Here is a 14,765-nt window from a genome sequence, read left to right as displayed (position 1 = left end):
TCTCTAAGATATAATGCAGGAGTACTTGTGCAAGAACACAAACTCTCTGTAATTATTTTTGACTACTCAGTTGGCGTTCAGTTAGCTCACTTGTCTGGATGACTGGTTTGTGATGCAGTTACGCCAAAAGTGTGGGTTCAATTCTCTTATCCGTGGAAAGCCCTCCTTTTCAACTATTCGACTCGCCTGAGGTGTGGTGACCCTCGGGTCTAACCACCACTAGTTGTCTCTCTCTAATAGGAGAGCAGCCCTATGGTCATCTGGGATCATGGCAACTTTAATTTTTTCTAAACTTAATTTCAGAACAAAGATGTCTGGTTAATTACATAGTTAACTTGCTAATGTTTTTAATTTAAGGTTATGGAAAAATAGGTGATGATCATTAATTTTCTGAGAACACATACATTGGGAGAATATGTAACTTCGAGGGTGGAATGAGAGGGTAAAGATGAAGAAACTCACCATAAAAGATATATGTGTCACAATTTCAATCTTTTCATCAGGCTGGGAATCTACTAACATTCATGCGCTTCAGCAAAATTCCCTTTCCTATTAATATGACATTTTTGTTTGTTTGGCGTATCACTTTTTTTTCTCCCTTGGAAAACAGCTTGCAGCTTTGAAAGAATTCATAGGCTGATCAACAAGCTGTTGAGCAATGTCATCAACACCTAGTGGTCAACAAGTCCTGGAGTGGCATTTGAACCTGGGGCGGCATTTGAACCTGGGGCCTTTAGCTCAGCAGCTGGTGTTAACAATTCAGACTTCAAAAGTTCCTCACATGTGTTTTTGAAAGAAAAATAAAACTTCCCTTTTTTTTAAAAAAAAAGGAAAATCACTGTCAAGCTTTGGTACTGAATTTGTCACAATTAGTTTCTTATCTTAATTCACGCTGCGCTCAGGTTATTTTCCTTTGTTTCAACATCCTTGCCTCCAACATAAGGTCATAATTAGAATTACTCTGACAATTCAATGTTCAAAACTTCACAATTTTATAGTTCCTGTTGCAGGTTGGCATCTCCATGAGACTATGAGCAAGAGAAAACTCAGCCATATCCACATGGTTTTCAAAAGCATTGCTTATTTTCCATGATCAACATCTCAGAAAGTGTGTGTGGACTTGCAAAATATACTAAGTTAAATGCCATATAATTAGCTTGTTAGCAAAGTTGAGTTCCATGAAATAAGAGTGACACTGTGGCAAGGAAACGAAGTTTGCTCAGTCACAAGAGACAAAGTAGCAGTAAAAAGCAGGTTTTCCAACCAGAGGTTTTCTTCCAGCAGTTGATACTAAGAGCACTAAGTTATTTATTTTATTTATTAATTTATTTTAATGACTTAGATCTAGATTAAATTTAATGCAGAGGAGAAGTGATGTAGTTTATCGGTAAGAAAAGTAATATGAATAAAAAGGTATAACCCAAAAGCCATTGTATAATGAAGAGATTTGTAAAAATCATTGAAGATTGCAGGGCAAGTTAAAGAGTGGTTAAAAAGGATCTGGGGTTTTAAAAACTGAAGTACATGGTACAAGAGCTAGAACATTATGGTGAACATTTATAACGCACTGGTTTGGTCTCAACTAGACTATTGTTATCAATTCTGGGCATCGCATTTTAGGATATATGTGAAAGGCTTAGAGAAAGTACAGAAAATAATTACAAGAATAGTTTCACAGATTAGATTACTTCAGTTATATGGTGCGACTGGAGAACCTGGGGTTGTTTTCCTTGAGGAAGGTTGAATGGAGATTTTAATGGAAGTATTCAAAATTATCAAGGGTCTGCATAGATTAGGTCGCGAAAAACTGTTCCCTTTGGTGGAGGAGTTGAGAATCACAGGACATGGATTAGTGTCATTGGCAAGGTAACCAAAAGGAAACATTAGTAAACTTTGTTTTAAAAAATGTAGCATTTCTGAGAAGGTTGAAGAGATTCAAATAGCAATTTTCACAAGTGAATTGGATAAACTCTTGAAGATAAGGAATTATCAGGGTTACAGCAATGGGGGATAGGAGACTAGCTCAACTGCTTTTGCAAACAGATGGTGCAGACCTGATAGGCTGATTAGCCTTCTGCATTGGAACTGGTCCATGATCCGAAAACTTCCTGCCTGGAATTTTTAGGAAAAAGTCATTTCTGAATGTTATGCATTATAGAACGCCCAACACAAATGCTCAAATAGAAAAACATGGTAGATATACAAATCAGTAATAACATTTATTTTATTTATTCAAATACTATGTGGGCCAATGTTTTTGATTTCAATGCACAGTCAACTGATGAATTGCTTGTGTCTGCACAAAAAGAGAGTTTTGGACAACTGGTGTTTCTGAACAATAGATTTTCAGACAGGAGAGGTTGTACCATATTGAATGGGGAGATGATGTTTTGGTGTCTTGTAGTGCACATCTGACAGCAATATCTACTATTAACTGCACATTATATTCAGCTAAAGTTGCTGTTGGGGTTTCACATTAATAAGTTAACATTTTTAGCCATACTTACAATGGACCAGAATTTACTGTAAAAGTAACAGTTATATTTTTATTTCAATTTGGTGAAAAGCCAGAAACAGGGTTAGAATAATTGTTATCTAACACAGATTTTTATTGTGCAATGTCAAATGATGATGATTCGACAACCCCACAATTTTTTGAACGTTAGGGGGTTACAAGTCCTTGTGTATTTCCAGGACAAATATTTTTATCTACTGATCACCAATTTCAATTCAAAATCCACATTAGCTTTGATATGCTGTTCAGGCACCTCCTGCTGCAAACAATTAGCATGATTAATGATACATAAATGTAAACTACTCAACACAAATGACGTGATAAAAAGAGTGTAATAGCGTAGTCATCAAGTTATTGGAATAGCAAACCAAAATTCAAATTGAAATCCAAACCTCGCTGTAAAAACATCTAAATTCAAATTAAAGAAAAATATTTTATATTAAAAAAAAATCAATAATAACAAGTCATTTACCTCTTAACTGCTCTCTAAAGTGTCCTAGCCAGGTGAATCATCAGCACACCACTTTTAAGCAGTGCATATCTAAGGATGGGTAATAAATTGGCAGAAATCCCAAGCTTAAAACGTTGAGAAGTCAATGAAGCCAATGAACACACAAGATTATTAAAATGAATGAACAGTTGAGACTGCTTTTCTTTTGAAGATGTCTTTGGCTGAAAAGATTGGCTAAGATACCAGGAAAGGGAGACAAAACACCAGCTTAACATCAAATACAAAGAACATCATTTCTGAAAATGTACTTCTGCCTCATAAGTTTAGGAATTATGTCCAACATAAAAATTTAAACTCACACGTACTAATCCAGTTCTGGAAGTCCCCACCTCCAAGCCTAGCTCGCATACAAGTTAACAAAAGTACACAACATGTGCAGTCTACTCTAAGGCAATTGTTTATATATGAAGTATCAGAGTGATACAGCACAGGAGCCGCCCATTCATCTTGCCTGTTTCAGTTCCTTTGTAGAATAATTCAATTAACCCTCACTTCCCTGCAATTTCTGCATATCCCTGTAATTATATTTTCTCTTCAAGTATTTATTCACTTTTTCTACATTTGCAACATCATCTTCACCAGTGAAGCTAAATGGAAAGAAGTCATTAAGTACCTCAGTCAAAATTTCTGCCTCCAAAAGATCTCATTGTTGGTCCCTAACTGGAACCATTCTGTCTTTGGTATGCCTTTACTAGCTAAGTGTTCCAAGATACTTTTTATTTTAGTTTTTACATTAGATATAAATTTATTCTCATACCCTCTCCTTGCCCTCATAGAGAAGAGATCTTATTTAAAATAAAAATTTCTATATTCACTTTATTATTTTCTCTCAAAACATCATGAAATCACTGCCCCAGAGTACAGTGGATGCTAGGACATTGAATACATTTAAAAGGAGAAGATAGACAGATTTATAATTAGAAATGGATTTAAGGGTTATAAATAGCAGGCAGGAAAGTGGAGTTGAGGCAGAGATGAGGTCAGCCATGATCTTATCAACTGGTGGAGGAGGCTCGAGGGGCTGAAATTCCTGCTCCTGGTTCTTAATGTTACTGTACCCACCTTATGGCTATTGCAGAATTACAGAATTCCTACAGTGGAATGGTCATTCAGGCCATTCGGCCCATTGAATCTATATTGACCCTCCGAAGATTATCCCTCCCAGACGCACAACTCCTATCGCCATAACTGCACATTTACCATGTCTAATTCATGGCCTGCACATTCCTGGACACAATGGGATAATTTAGAATGGTCAATCCACCTAACCTGCACATCTTCAGACTTGTTATTCACCTCCCTATTTTCAGTCTCATTTCAACTATCTTTAATCATCCAGAAAGATGTGGGTGTAGTCATCCCTTCCACAAGAATTCACTTACTCTGTAACAAAACCATCTCCTCTTTGAAAGTTCCTAAAGGGGAATATATTCTAAAGTTTAACAGCCTCATTTTGATGTGAGGAGGACGACACTAGATTATGAAGACCAGAATTTTGAATTAATTCATTTACCTCTCCTGCTCCCCCCTTCAGTAATTAGTTTCTTCTTCATACAATATTTCATTTTAGATTATACAGAAATTATTGCTGGAAGAATTTTTGGCATAAGTCATTTCTGTGAGCATTTCATTTTCCCATACTGTCTCTTTAAATATATCAGTAGGACTGATACTTAAGAAATTTAATTTTCAGAGAAACTGGTATAATAAAATTAATCCCCTTCATTTAATAAGAGAAGGTTTGTACTCAATGTAGTAGCTATTAGATACATAATAAAACTGGAAGTTAAACATTATTCTAAACAAACAGACCATGTGAATCCCAGTTAAAATTATCAGCACACCACAATAAATATGCCAGCACTTTGAGAATAAGTCATCATGCTACCTCAGTTATTTCATTAAACTCAGAACTACCAACAAAAGCTACAAACAGCAAAGTGATGGTAAATTTGGTATTTCTGCTTTCTGAATTTCATGAAGATTCTTAGAATACTTTAATTACTTAATATATTAAAATCCATCCCAGATATTACAAAAAGATTACTTCGATTTCCCAAGGGTAGATTCAATTTATAATCTATTACCCTATAAGATTAAGGTTACTGAATTCGTGGACCACTGCTGTTTGAATAAGTGGCTTTAAAATATGCTTATTAAATAACATGCATACCTCATTTGGTTTCTGAGAACCATCAGGACTAATTCGGAAAGACCCCACTTGAATAGTTTTCTTTGGATCCACTTGTTTAATTGCCCAGTCTAGTTCAGCCACCAAGGCCCTGCAAACTTAAAATTAAAACAAAATCAAGTCAAATAAATACAAGACGACAGTTTTTACAAAAGATCAAAATGATTTTACAAATTGGCAGAGTAGCTTTCTATCCTCCATAAACTGAACCTGAAACATGCAGCTACCTCAATTTAGTGAGCTTTTCTACCATCTTTTGGCATATAAGTATATGAAAAATTGCTAAAAGTGAAATCTCAAATTATGAGAATTCCAGCTCATCTTAAACAATGAAAATATGACCAATACTTAAATGGCACAGTTGCTTAGAGGCATTAAAAAAGTTCTGATTTATAAAATGGAACAGAGAGAGGAAAATAGATTGGTTTAGTACTGATGTAATATCAAAAACAAAGAGATTAAGACAATGAGTTCATGAAAGATTGAGAAAACACATTGCATGTTGTTATTTATAGATATTGAGAAGGTTTAGCACTTCTGATCAGATTGTTTTAAAAGTTCATTCACAGGATGTGGATATCACTATTTAGCCATCCCTAATTGACCATAGGGCAGTTAAGAGTAAATCCTTTTGATGTATATCAAGGAGTCACATGCAGGCCAGACAAGGCAAGGATGGCAGTTTCCTTCCCAAAAAAGGACATCAGTTAACCAAAAGGATTTTCTGACAATCTACTTGTCATCATTAGACTCTTAATTCCATAATTTTACTGAATTCAAATTCCATCATCTGCCACGACAGATTCAAATCAGGTTTCCAGAATATTATCTCGGTCTCTAGATTAGTTATTTAGTTATAATACCACAAGGCCATCGACTACCTGAATCGGTGTAATGAAATTGTGAAAAGAAAAACCAACGGTTGTAGTAGAATGTTTAGCCGTTCAACAGACGAGTCAATCAACAGCTTGACATTATCACTAAGTTATGATTGTGCGAGTTTGTCTGCCTCAGTCACCCACCATCATGCAGAGGTGGTAACACAGTGACTTTACAATTGGGTGGGGAGCTGACGGAAGAGTCTGCCCAAGTGATTACAGACCCAATGGACATTCATGGATATACAGTTATGATATTATTGTAATTATGTTGACATGGCTACAGGGTGACCAAGGATGGTAACTAAATATCCAGGGGTATTTGATATTTAGGAAGGACAGGCAAACAGAGAAGAGAGATGTGATAGCACTGCTAATTATGGATGAAATCAATTTAATCACGAGGAAGGATATTGTTCAGAAAATCAAGATGTGGAATCTGTATGGTTAGTGATAGGAAATACCTAGGGGCCGAAAATATTGGTGGTACTTGTTTATAGATCCCCAAACAGATGCAAGCGAAGGCATTAAACAGGAGATTCAAGATGCATTGAGAGTACAATAGTGACCATGGATGACTTAAATCGACATATCGACCAAACTAGCGATAATACTGTGGTGGAGGATTTCCTGGGGTGCATGAGAGATTTTTTTTAGGCCTATTATGTTTGAGGATCCAACTGCCGCCTGTGGCAAGGCCTAAACAATGTAATGGGATACAAATGAACCCGAGCAAGATAGCAAACAAAGTTACATCCCACCCTGATGCACTCAATGCTTTCTATGTTCGGTTTGAGCAGAATGCCAGTGACATGTTGTCACCTACCCAAATTACCCTGGATGCACCTGTTCCCTCCATCACTGCTGCAGATGTCAAATTGGTCTTCCCGGGAGTGAACCAAGGAAAGCCATGGACCCAGACGGAGTCCCCGGCCGTGCATTTAGATCCTGTGCAGACCAGCTGGCAGAAATATTCAGTGACATCTTCAACCTCTCCCTCCTACAAGCTGAAGTCCCCAGCTGTTTCAAGAAGACCACCATCATTGCAGGAGATAAGAAAACATATGCAGCGTGCCTTAATGACTACTGCCCAATGGCTCTGACCTCCATACTTATAAAGCGCTTTGAGAGGTTGGTCATGGCCAACATCAACTCTTGCATCCCAGCCTGCCTTGATCCCCTGCAATTTGCCGACCAATGTAACAGGTCCACAGCCAACGCCATTTCCCCAGCACTGCACTCATTCCCGAAACATCAGGAAAACAAGGAGACCTACGTCAGACTCCTGTGCATTGAATACAGCTCTGCCTTCAACATTATGCCTTCCAGGCTGATCTCAAAACTTGGGAGACCTAGGTCTCGGCTCCATCATCTGCAACTCAATTCTCAGCTTCCTGACCCATAGACTGCAATCAGTGCGAATACACATTGCACCTCCTCCATGATAACACTGGAGCCACCCTACGCGCTCTCCCCCCCATCCCGCCCCCCCCCCCCAGAGGACTGAAGGTTTTATGAAAAACCTAAATGCATCGTCTGAGCTGAGATGCCAGCTTTTTTTTTTAAAAAACTAAAATCTTAAATTATCCCAGGAATATGACTGAAAGAAGTTCTGGGACTTGCATATTAATGTTTCGAAACCTGTAACCCATTCGAAGTGATTAAAGACTTAAAAGTAATCTAGGTTTGTTGAATATACCGCATCAGATGTATGACACTTTGATCTGCTTCCTATGATCCTGCCCCAGTAGCTACCTGACGAGGGAGCATCGCTCTGAAAGCTTATACTTCCAAATAAAGCTGTTGGACTATAACCTGCTGTTGTGAGGTTTTTTAATTCTAGAAACAGGAAGGGAAAAATGCTTTTCTCCCAGGTGGCCTACAGCACTAGTGGTGTATCATAGGGATCAGCTATTCAAGACTTAGATGAGAGAATAAAATGCAAGTTTTCCATGTTTGCTGAGGACACAAAACTAACTGCTGTTGAGATTTGTGAGGAGGATGCAAGGCGGCTTCCAGGTGATCTAGGAAGTTGAGAGAGTTGCAGAAAACATGACAGATGTAGTACAACAATGGATAAACGTGGAGTTAAACACTGGTGTGAAATAAAGAAAGGCAGAGTGTTATTTAAATCATGATATATTTGGAAGTGGATATATGGTGGGATCTGGGTGTTCTTGTACACCAGTCAATGAAGGTAACCAGGCAGATGCCGCAAGGAATCAGGAAGGTAAATTGTATTTTGGCCTTCATTGCAAGAGACATTGAGCTCAGATGTAGAGACGTACGACTGGAGCTATACAGGATCTCAGCAAGTCCACCTCTGGAATATTGCTTCCAGTTTTGCTGTCCACACCAAAGAGAAAATATACTTTCCATAGAGGGAGCGCAGCGAAGGTTCACCAGGTTGATTCTAGGGATGGCAGGACTGTACTGTGAAGAGAGCTTGGTACAACTATGCCTGTATTCACTGGGTTGAAAAGAATGAGAGATCTGATTCAAATGTAAAGAATTCTCACAAGGCTAAGCAGACAAATGTGGAATAATGTTTCCCCTGATTAGGGAGACCAGAACTAGTGATCATAGTCTCAGGTAGGTCTTTTAGGACTGAGATGAGGAAACATTTCTTCATTCACAGGGTGGCCACTCTGTGGAATTCTCTACCGCATAAAGTTGGTTTGCTGAGTACATTCAAGAAAGAGATTGATACATTTTGAGATTTTAAAGGCATGAAGAGGTAGTTGAGAAAATAGGAATATGGCATTGAGACAGAGATTAGCCATAATCATATTGATTGGCAACACATGCTTGAAGGGCTAAAAGGCCTACTCCTGGTTTCTAAGCTTTGAAACACAATTTGTAGCCTCATGGCCTGGCACATCACCCACTTTACTGTTATCATCCAGCCAGGGGATCAACCCTAGGTCAAATGAAGAATGCAGGAGCAGCACAAGGCAGATTGAAAAAAGGTGTCAACCTGCTGAAGATCCAGTACAGGACTACTTGCATGCCAGAAAACAAACAGCAAATGAGAGTTATGCAATTGCTTAGCTATGTCTAAAAACCCAAAATGAAGCTATGAAGCGTTGCCACATCTACTTGTGAATAGCAGAGGACACAGTCAATTGAGGTGGCTCCACAAATGTCTCCATCCTCAATGGTAGGTACACCCAGCACATCAGTACAAAAAAAAGGCTTAAACATTGGCAACAATCTTCAAGCAGAGAGTGGAATGGAAGATCCATTACTGAGTCTTCCAGAGTTTCCCAACAACACAGATGCCAGTCTTCAGCTAATTCAATTCTCACTAGTCTTTCAACTCTAATATTTTTGCCACTAGCATTGAAGACATGTGCTCCAGGACTTGCTTACCCCAGTCAACATGTTCCAGTTTAGCAATGTCATGGGCATCTCCCTGCCAATATGGAAAATTGTACATAAAAAGCAGAACAAATCCAACAGGCAAATTATTATTCCATCAGTCTACTCTCAATCATGTTGAAGAGCACTTGTTGGAGGCATTGGCAAGGGCACAAAATGTTCTTTGGGTAGGGATTTCACTGTCCACCACCAGCAGCACTATTGATTGAGTCCTAAAGGACATAGCTGCTGGACTGTGTCTGTGGTGGTGAGGGAATGATAGGCGAAAAATCATACTTGACTTCAACTTTACCAACCAGCTGGTATCATCTATGTCCCATAAGTGAATAAAATAAAAACACTTGACTGTCAATGGCATTACTGTCACAAACTCCCCAAATATTAACATTGACCAAAAACTCAACTGGACTTCCTATATAAATATTGTGACTGCTGATGCAGATCAGTGGCTAAGAATGCATATGAAATGCTATGCCCCAGAAAGCAGTGCAGGCAGAGTCTCTGGGTACTTTTAAAAAAAGAGAGATGGATAGAACTCTTAAAAGGTAGTGGAATCAAGAGTTATGGGGATAAGGCAGGAACAGGATACGGATTGTGGATGATCAGCCATGACCATAATGAAAGGTGGTGCTGGCTCAAAGGGCCGAATGGCCTACTCCTGCACTTATTGTCTACTGTCTAAGAGTCCAGCAGCAAATAACTCACCTCCTGAGTTTGAACCAAGGCTGTGATAAGGTCAGAAGCAGAGTGGCTCTGGTGGAACCCAAAAAGTGTACATTATTGTAAAGCAAGTGCAGCTTGACAGTTCTGCTGATGGCCCCTTCCATCATTTATGGATTTATAGGTTAGCACTTGGGTGGGTTGGATATACCCTACTTTTTGTGTACAGGGCATACCTGGGCAATTTTCTATACGGTCAAAAAGACAGTCCAGCTGACCTGGAATAGCTTGTCTGGGAGCACAGCAGATTCTGGAGCACCAAACTTCAATACAATTGCAACATACTGTGAGGGTCTATAGCCTTTGTAGTATCTAACCTGTTCAGTCATTTTCTTGATATCACATGGAGTAAACAGAATTGGCCGAAGTCTGGCATCTTTGACGTCAGGGACCTCCAGAGGAAGCTGAGGTGGATCTCTACTTGGTACTTCTGGCTGAATATTGTTTCAAAAGCTTTAGCCTTATTGTTTGCTCTGATGTCCTACGCTCCCCCATCTTTGTGGATTCTCCTCCCCCAGCAAGTTTTTTTAATTGTTCACCATCATTCATGACTGGATGTGGCTGCACTGAAAAACAGAACTTCTGAATTTTGCATCCTCTGCACATTTAGCTACCATGCCTTCACTTGTCTCCTCTCAATCATTCTTACAAATTGTACAAGGTGAGGCTCCAGCACAGGCCCCTGCAGGACTCCACTTGTCATATCCTGCCAAACAGACAAAGAACTACACTTACACACAATCTCTTTTCTGTCTACCAGCCAATCTCCCATCCATGCTAATATGTTACTGCCTACAACATGTACTTTTATTTTCTATACTAAACATCAATGTGGTAACGTATCAAATGCTTTCTGGAAATGCAGTGTTGAGTGGTACCCTGTTAGCCACAGCACATGCAACTCCTTCAAAGAAACATAATAAACCAATAATTAAACATGATTTCCTTTTCATGAAACATGCAAACTTTTCTTGATTGCCTTGTGCTTTAAGTTTCCAGCTACAATTCTCAAATGATCAATTCTGATACCTTTTCAAAAGATAGGCGTCAAGATAACTTGGCAATAATTTTCTGTTTTCTCGTGTTCTTCATCTTCTACTTTGATTGAACCTTTCCTGAATCTGTGGAAGTTTTAGAAAATTAAATACCAAAGCATCTACACATTGATAAACCATGTCCTTTTTTAACCCCTGAGGATGAAGTTTATCAGGATCCAGACACTTGTCATCCCTCAGATCCATCAGTTTACACAGTACTCATTTTCTGCTTATTGTACTGAAGGAAATCAATGTTTGTAGGGAAATTGTGTTGGGATATTGATGGGATTAAAGGCCAACAAATCTCCATGGCTCGATAATCTACATTCCAGGGGACATAAAGAAGTGGCCCAAGAAAAAGTGGATGGTGGTCATCTTTCAAAATTCTAAAAGCTCTGGAGCAGCTCCAATGGATTAAAGGATTGCTAATATAACCCTATTATTTGAAAAAGGAGGTTGAGAAATAACATTATAGACTACTTAGCCTGACACTGGCATTGTGAAAAATGCTAAAGCCCATTGTAAAAAAAAATTAATTGCATAACACTTGGAAAACAGTGACAGGATTGGACTCAAGAATCACAGGAAACTTGTGCTTGACAAATCTATTGAGCATTTTCTGAGGAAATAACTAGTAGCGTTTTCAAGGGAAGCCAGTGGATATAGTTTACTTGAATGTTCGGAAGGCTTTTGATAAAAGGTCAAGTGACAATAAATTGCTATTCTATTCTATTGGATAGAGAACTGGTTGGCAGATAGGAAACAGCAGAGGAACAAATGGATTTTTTTTGAGCAGTGGCCAGCGACACGTGGGGTACTGTAGAGCCCAGCTTGGACCGCAGCTATTCACAATATTTTGTATTGATTTAGATGAGTGAACTAAATGTAATACCTCCATACTGCAGATAACAAAACTGGATGGGAGGGTGTGCTTTGAGGAGAATGCAGAGATCAGTTTAAGATCTGGATAAGTTGAGTGTGTAAATGCACGACAAAGTAGAATGTGAATAAAGGAGAGGTTATTAATTTTGGTAGTATAAACAGGACAGCAGATTATTATTTGAATACCAATAGACTGGGAAAGGGTGGGAAGAGCAGGAGAAAGGAAACTTGTTTTCCTTGCGCACCACAAGGAAAGTACACCAATACAGCAGACAGTGAAGACAGCAAATGCTATTTTAACCTACATAACAAGAAAATTAGTGTAAAGGAACAGGTGCGTCTTGCTATAATTGTACAGAGCTTTGGTGAGACCACACCTGGAGCAGTGTGTAACGTTTTAGTATCCTTGTCAGAGGAAAGACTTTCTGGCTATGGATAGAGTGCAACAACCATCCACAAGGTTGATTCCTGAAAAAGCAGAATTGACCTAAGAAGAAAGACTGGATCAGTTAGGACTCTATTCACTGAAGTTTGCAAAGAAAAAAGGCTCTCATAGAAACCAATAAAATTCCAACTGGACTAGGTAGGATAAATGCAGGAAGTATAATCCCCATTACCAGGGAGCCCAGAAACAGGGGATACATTCTAAGGATACAATGTAGGCCATTTGGGACTGAGATGAGAAACAATTTCTTCACACAGAATGTGGTAAGCCTGTGGATTTTGCTGCCACAGAAAATAGTGGAGGCCAAAACATTAAATGATTTCAAGGAGTTAAATATAGTTCTTTGGGTTAAAGGGATCAAAGGGTATGGGGTGAAAAAGCAGGAACAAAGTATTAAGTTGTATGATCAACTGTGCTCATAATGAATGTCAATGCAGGCTAAAAAAAAAAGGACCAAATGGTCTACTTCTGCTCCTATTTCTGCACCATCCGAGGAAAAACACTCACTGTCCAATCTATCTAACCCTCTGATTATCTTATATGTCTCAATTAAGTCACTTCTCAACCTTCTTCTTTCGAACGAAAACAGCTTCAAGTCCCTCAGCCTTTCCTCGTAAGATCTTCCCTCCATACCAGGCAACATGCTAGTTAATCTCTTCTGAACCCTTTCCAAAGCTTGCACATCTTTCAATGTTTTTTGTATCTTCGACAGAGGAGAGAGAAGCAAAACATTCATTCATTTCATCCGTCATTCCCTTATTACCAAGTAATAACTCACCATTCTCTCTCTCCCTCTCTCTCTGTCTATGGAGGACCATTCATTTCATGTACTCTTTTCCTTTTTAAAATACCAATAGAAACTCTCGCTATCCATTTTTACATTTCTAGCTGGCTTCCACTTCTGTGCTCACACATTCATCCTGATTAACCTTTTAGACATTGTCTACTATTCCTTATATTCTGACCACTCATCTGACCAGTCACTCACCTTAAGTATGCTTTTTCCCTCATGCTCTTCCGTTAACCACAAATAATGGGTTCTTCCCTTGGAATTTTTCGACATAATAGAAATTTATCCCTTTCAATATTTGCCACTGTTTCTCGATTGATCCGTCTCCTAGCCTAATAAACCCAGGTCACTTCAGCTAAACTCAGCTCTCACGCCCACATTGTTATCTTTGCGTGCATCCACAATACTAGTCTTTGCATATGTTACCCTTACTGCGTCCTAAATACTACCCTCCTTCCTTTCAAATGGGTGCAAAATCCGATCATATTATGATCTCTCACTAATGGTGCCCTTACTCGGAGGTTATGGATTCGGTTATGTTACATAATACCAAGCCTTGAATAGCCTGTTTGCTGATTGTTTCTTACAGCAGCACATTCTGGAAACAATCACAAAGTATTGTATGAACACACTGAGGCTACTTTGGCCAATGTGATTTTTCCACTTAAATGTAGCTTAAAGTCACCCATAATTCTTGCTGTCACTTTATCACAACTACCCAATATTCCTTATTCAATACTTTGCCCCACAGTGTGATTACTCTCTGCGGCATGTAGACGACTCCCATGAGTGATTTATTTCCCCAACTAGTCCTCATCTCCATCCAAACCAATGGGCTGAATGGTCTACTTCTGCTTTTCTGTCTTATGGCCACATTATTTCATCCAGTTTGAAAAAAATCAACCATTCACCACTACTCACAGCCAATTCACAATCATCCACATAGTACCACTGCCCCATTCATCCCACAGGCGTTAATTTAATATTTCTATGATTTTTATGATTTGAAGATACCAGTGTTGGACTGGGGTGTACAAAGTTAAAAATCACACATCAGGTTATACACAACACACGCGCGCGCGCGCGCGCACACACCACACACACACACATAGACACTTTACACTCACACACATATGCACACTCTCAACCCCTCCACCCCAGACAGACACACACAAACCCACATGCACGTTTGTGGTGTGAATTTATACTTGCACAGTTACATTGTACTTTGCTCGAAAACTGCATGAATCCATGTAAGACTCTGTTATCTCACTTTTTAGATTAGAATCAGTCTAAACATTATGGCACAGACAGGGAACACACGGGCTAACACCTTCAACATTACCTGGCTGACACCAATTGTTACAGTTAACCTGAGAATGTAACTTTTAAAAAACGTTTTGTGATTTACATCT

General features: G+C 38.9%; 1 protein-coding gene across 2 annotated transcripts in view; it reads right to left on the bottom strand.

Moving 5' to 3' along the window:
- cnpy1 (canopy FGF signaling regulator 1) overlaps positions 1-14,765 on the bottom strand; it is a 78,842-nt gene that overhangs the window by 34,820 nt on the left and 29,257 nt on the right. For both annotated transcript variants that reach the window (XM_043690716.2, XM_043690717.2), the window contains exon 2: positions 5,200-5,315. In XM_043690716.2, the coding sequence (XP_043546651.1) occupies positions 5,200-5,315 (116 nt within the window). The remainder of the gene's footprint in view (positions 1-5,199; positions 5,316-14,765) is intronic.

Source organism: Chiloscyllium plagiosum, unplaced genomic scaffold (assembly GCF_037043375.1).
Source record: "Chiloscyllium plagiosum isolate Xiang-an unplaced genomic scaffold, Cpla_swu_hap1 HiC_scaffold_5, whole genome shotgun sequence".
Taxonomy (NCBI): domain Eukaryota; kingdom Metazoa; phylum Chordata; class Chondrichthyes; order Orectolobiformes; family Hemiscylliidae; genus Chiloscyllium; species Chiloscyllium plagiosum.
Note: the sequence above shows the minus strand (reverse complement) of the source record. Positions and strands in the feature narration are given on the sequence as shown.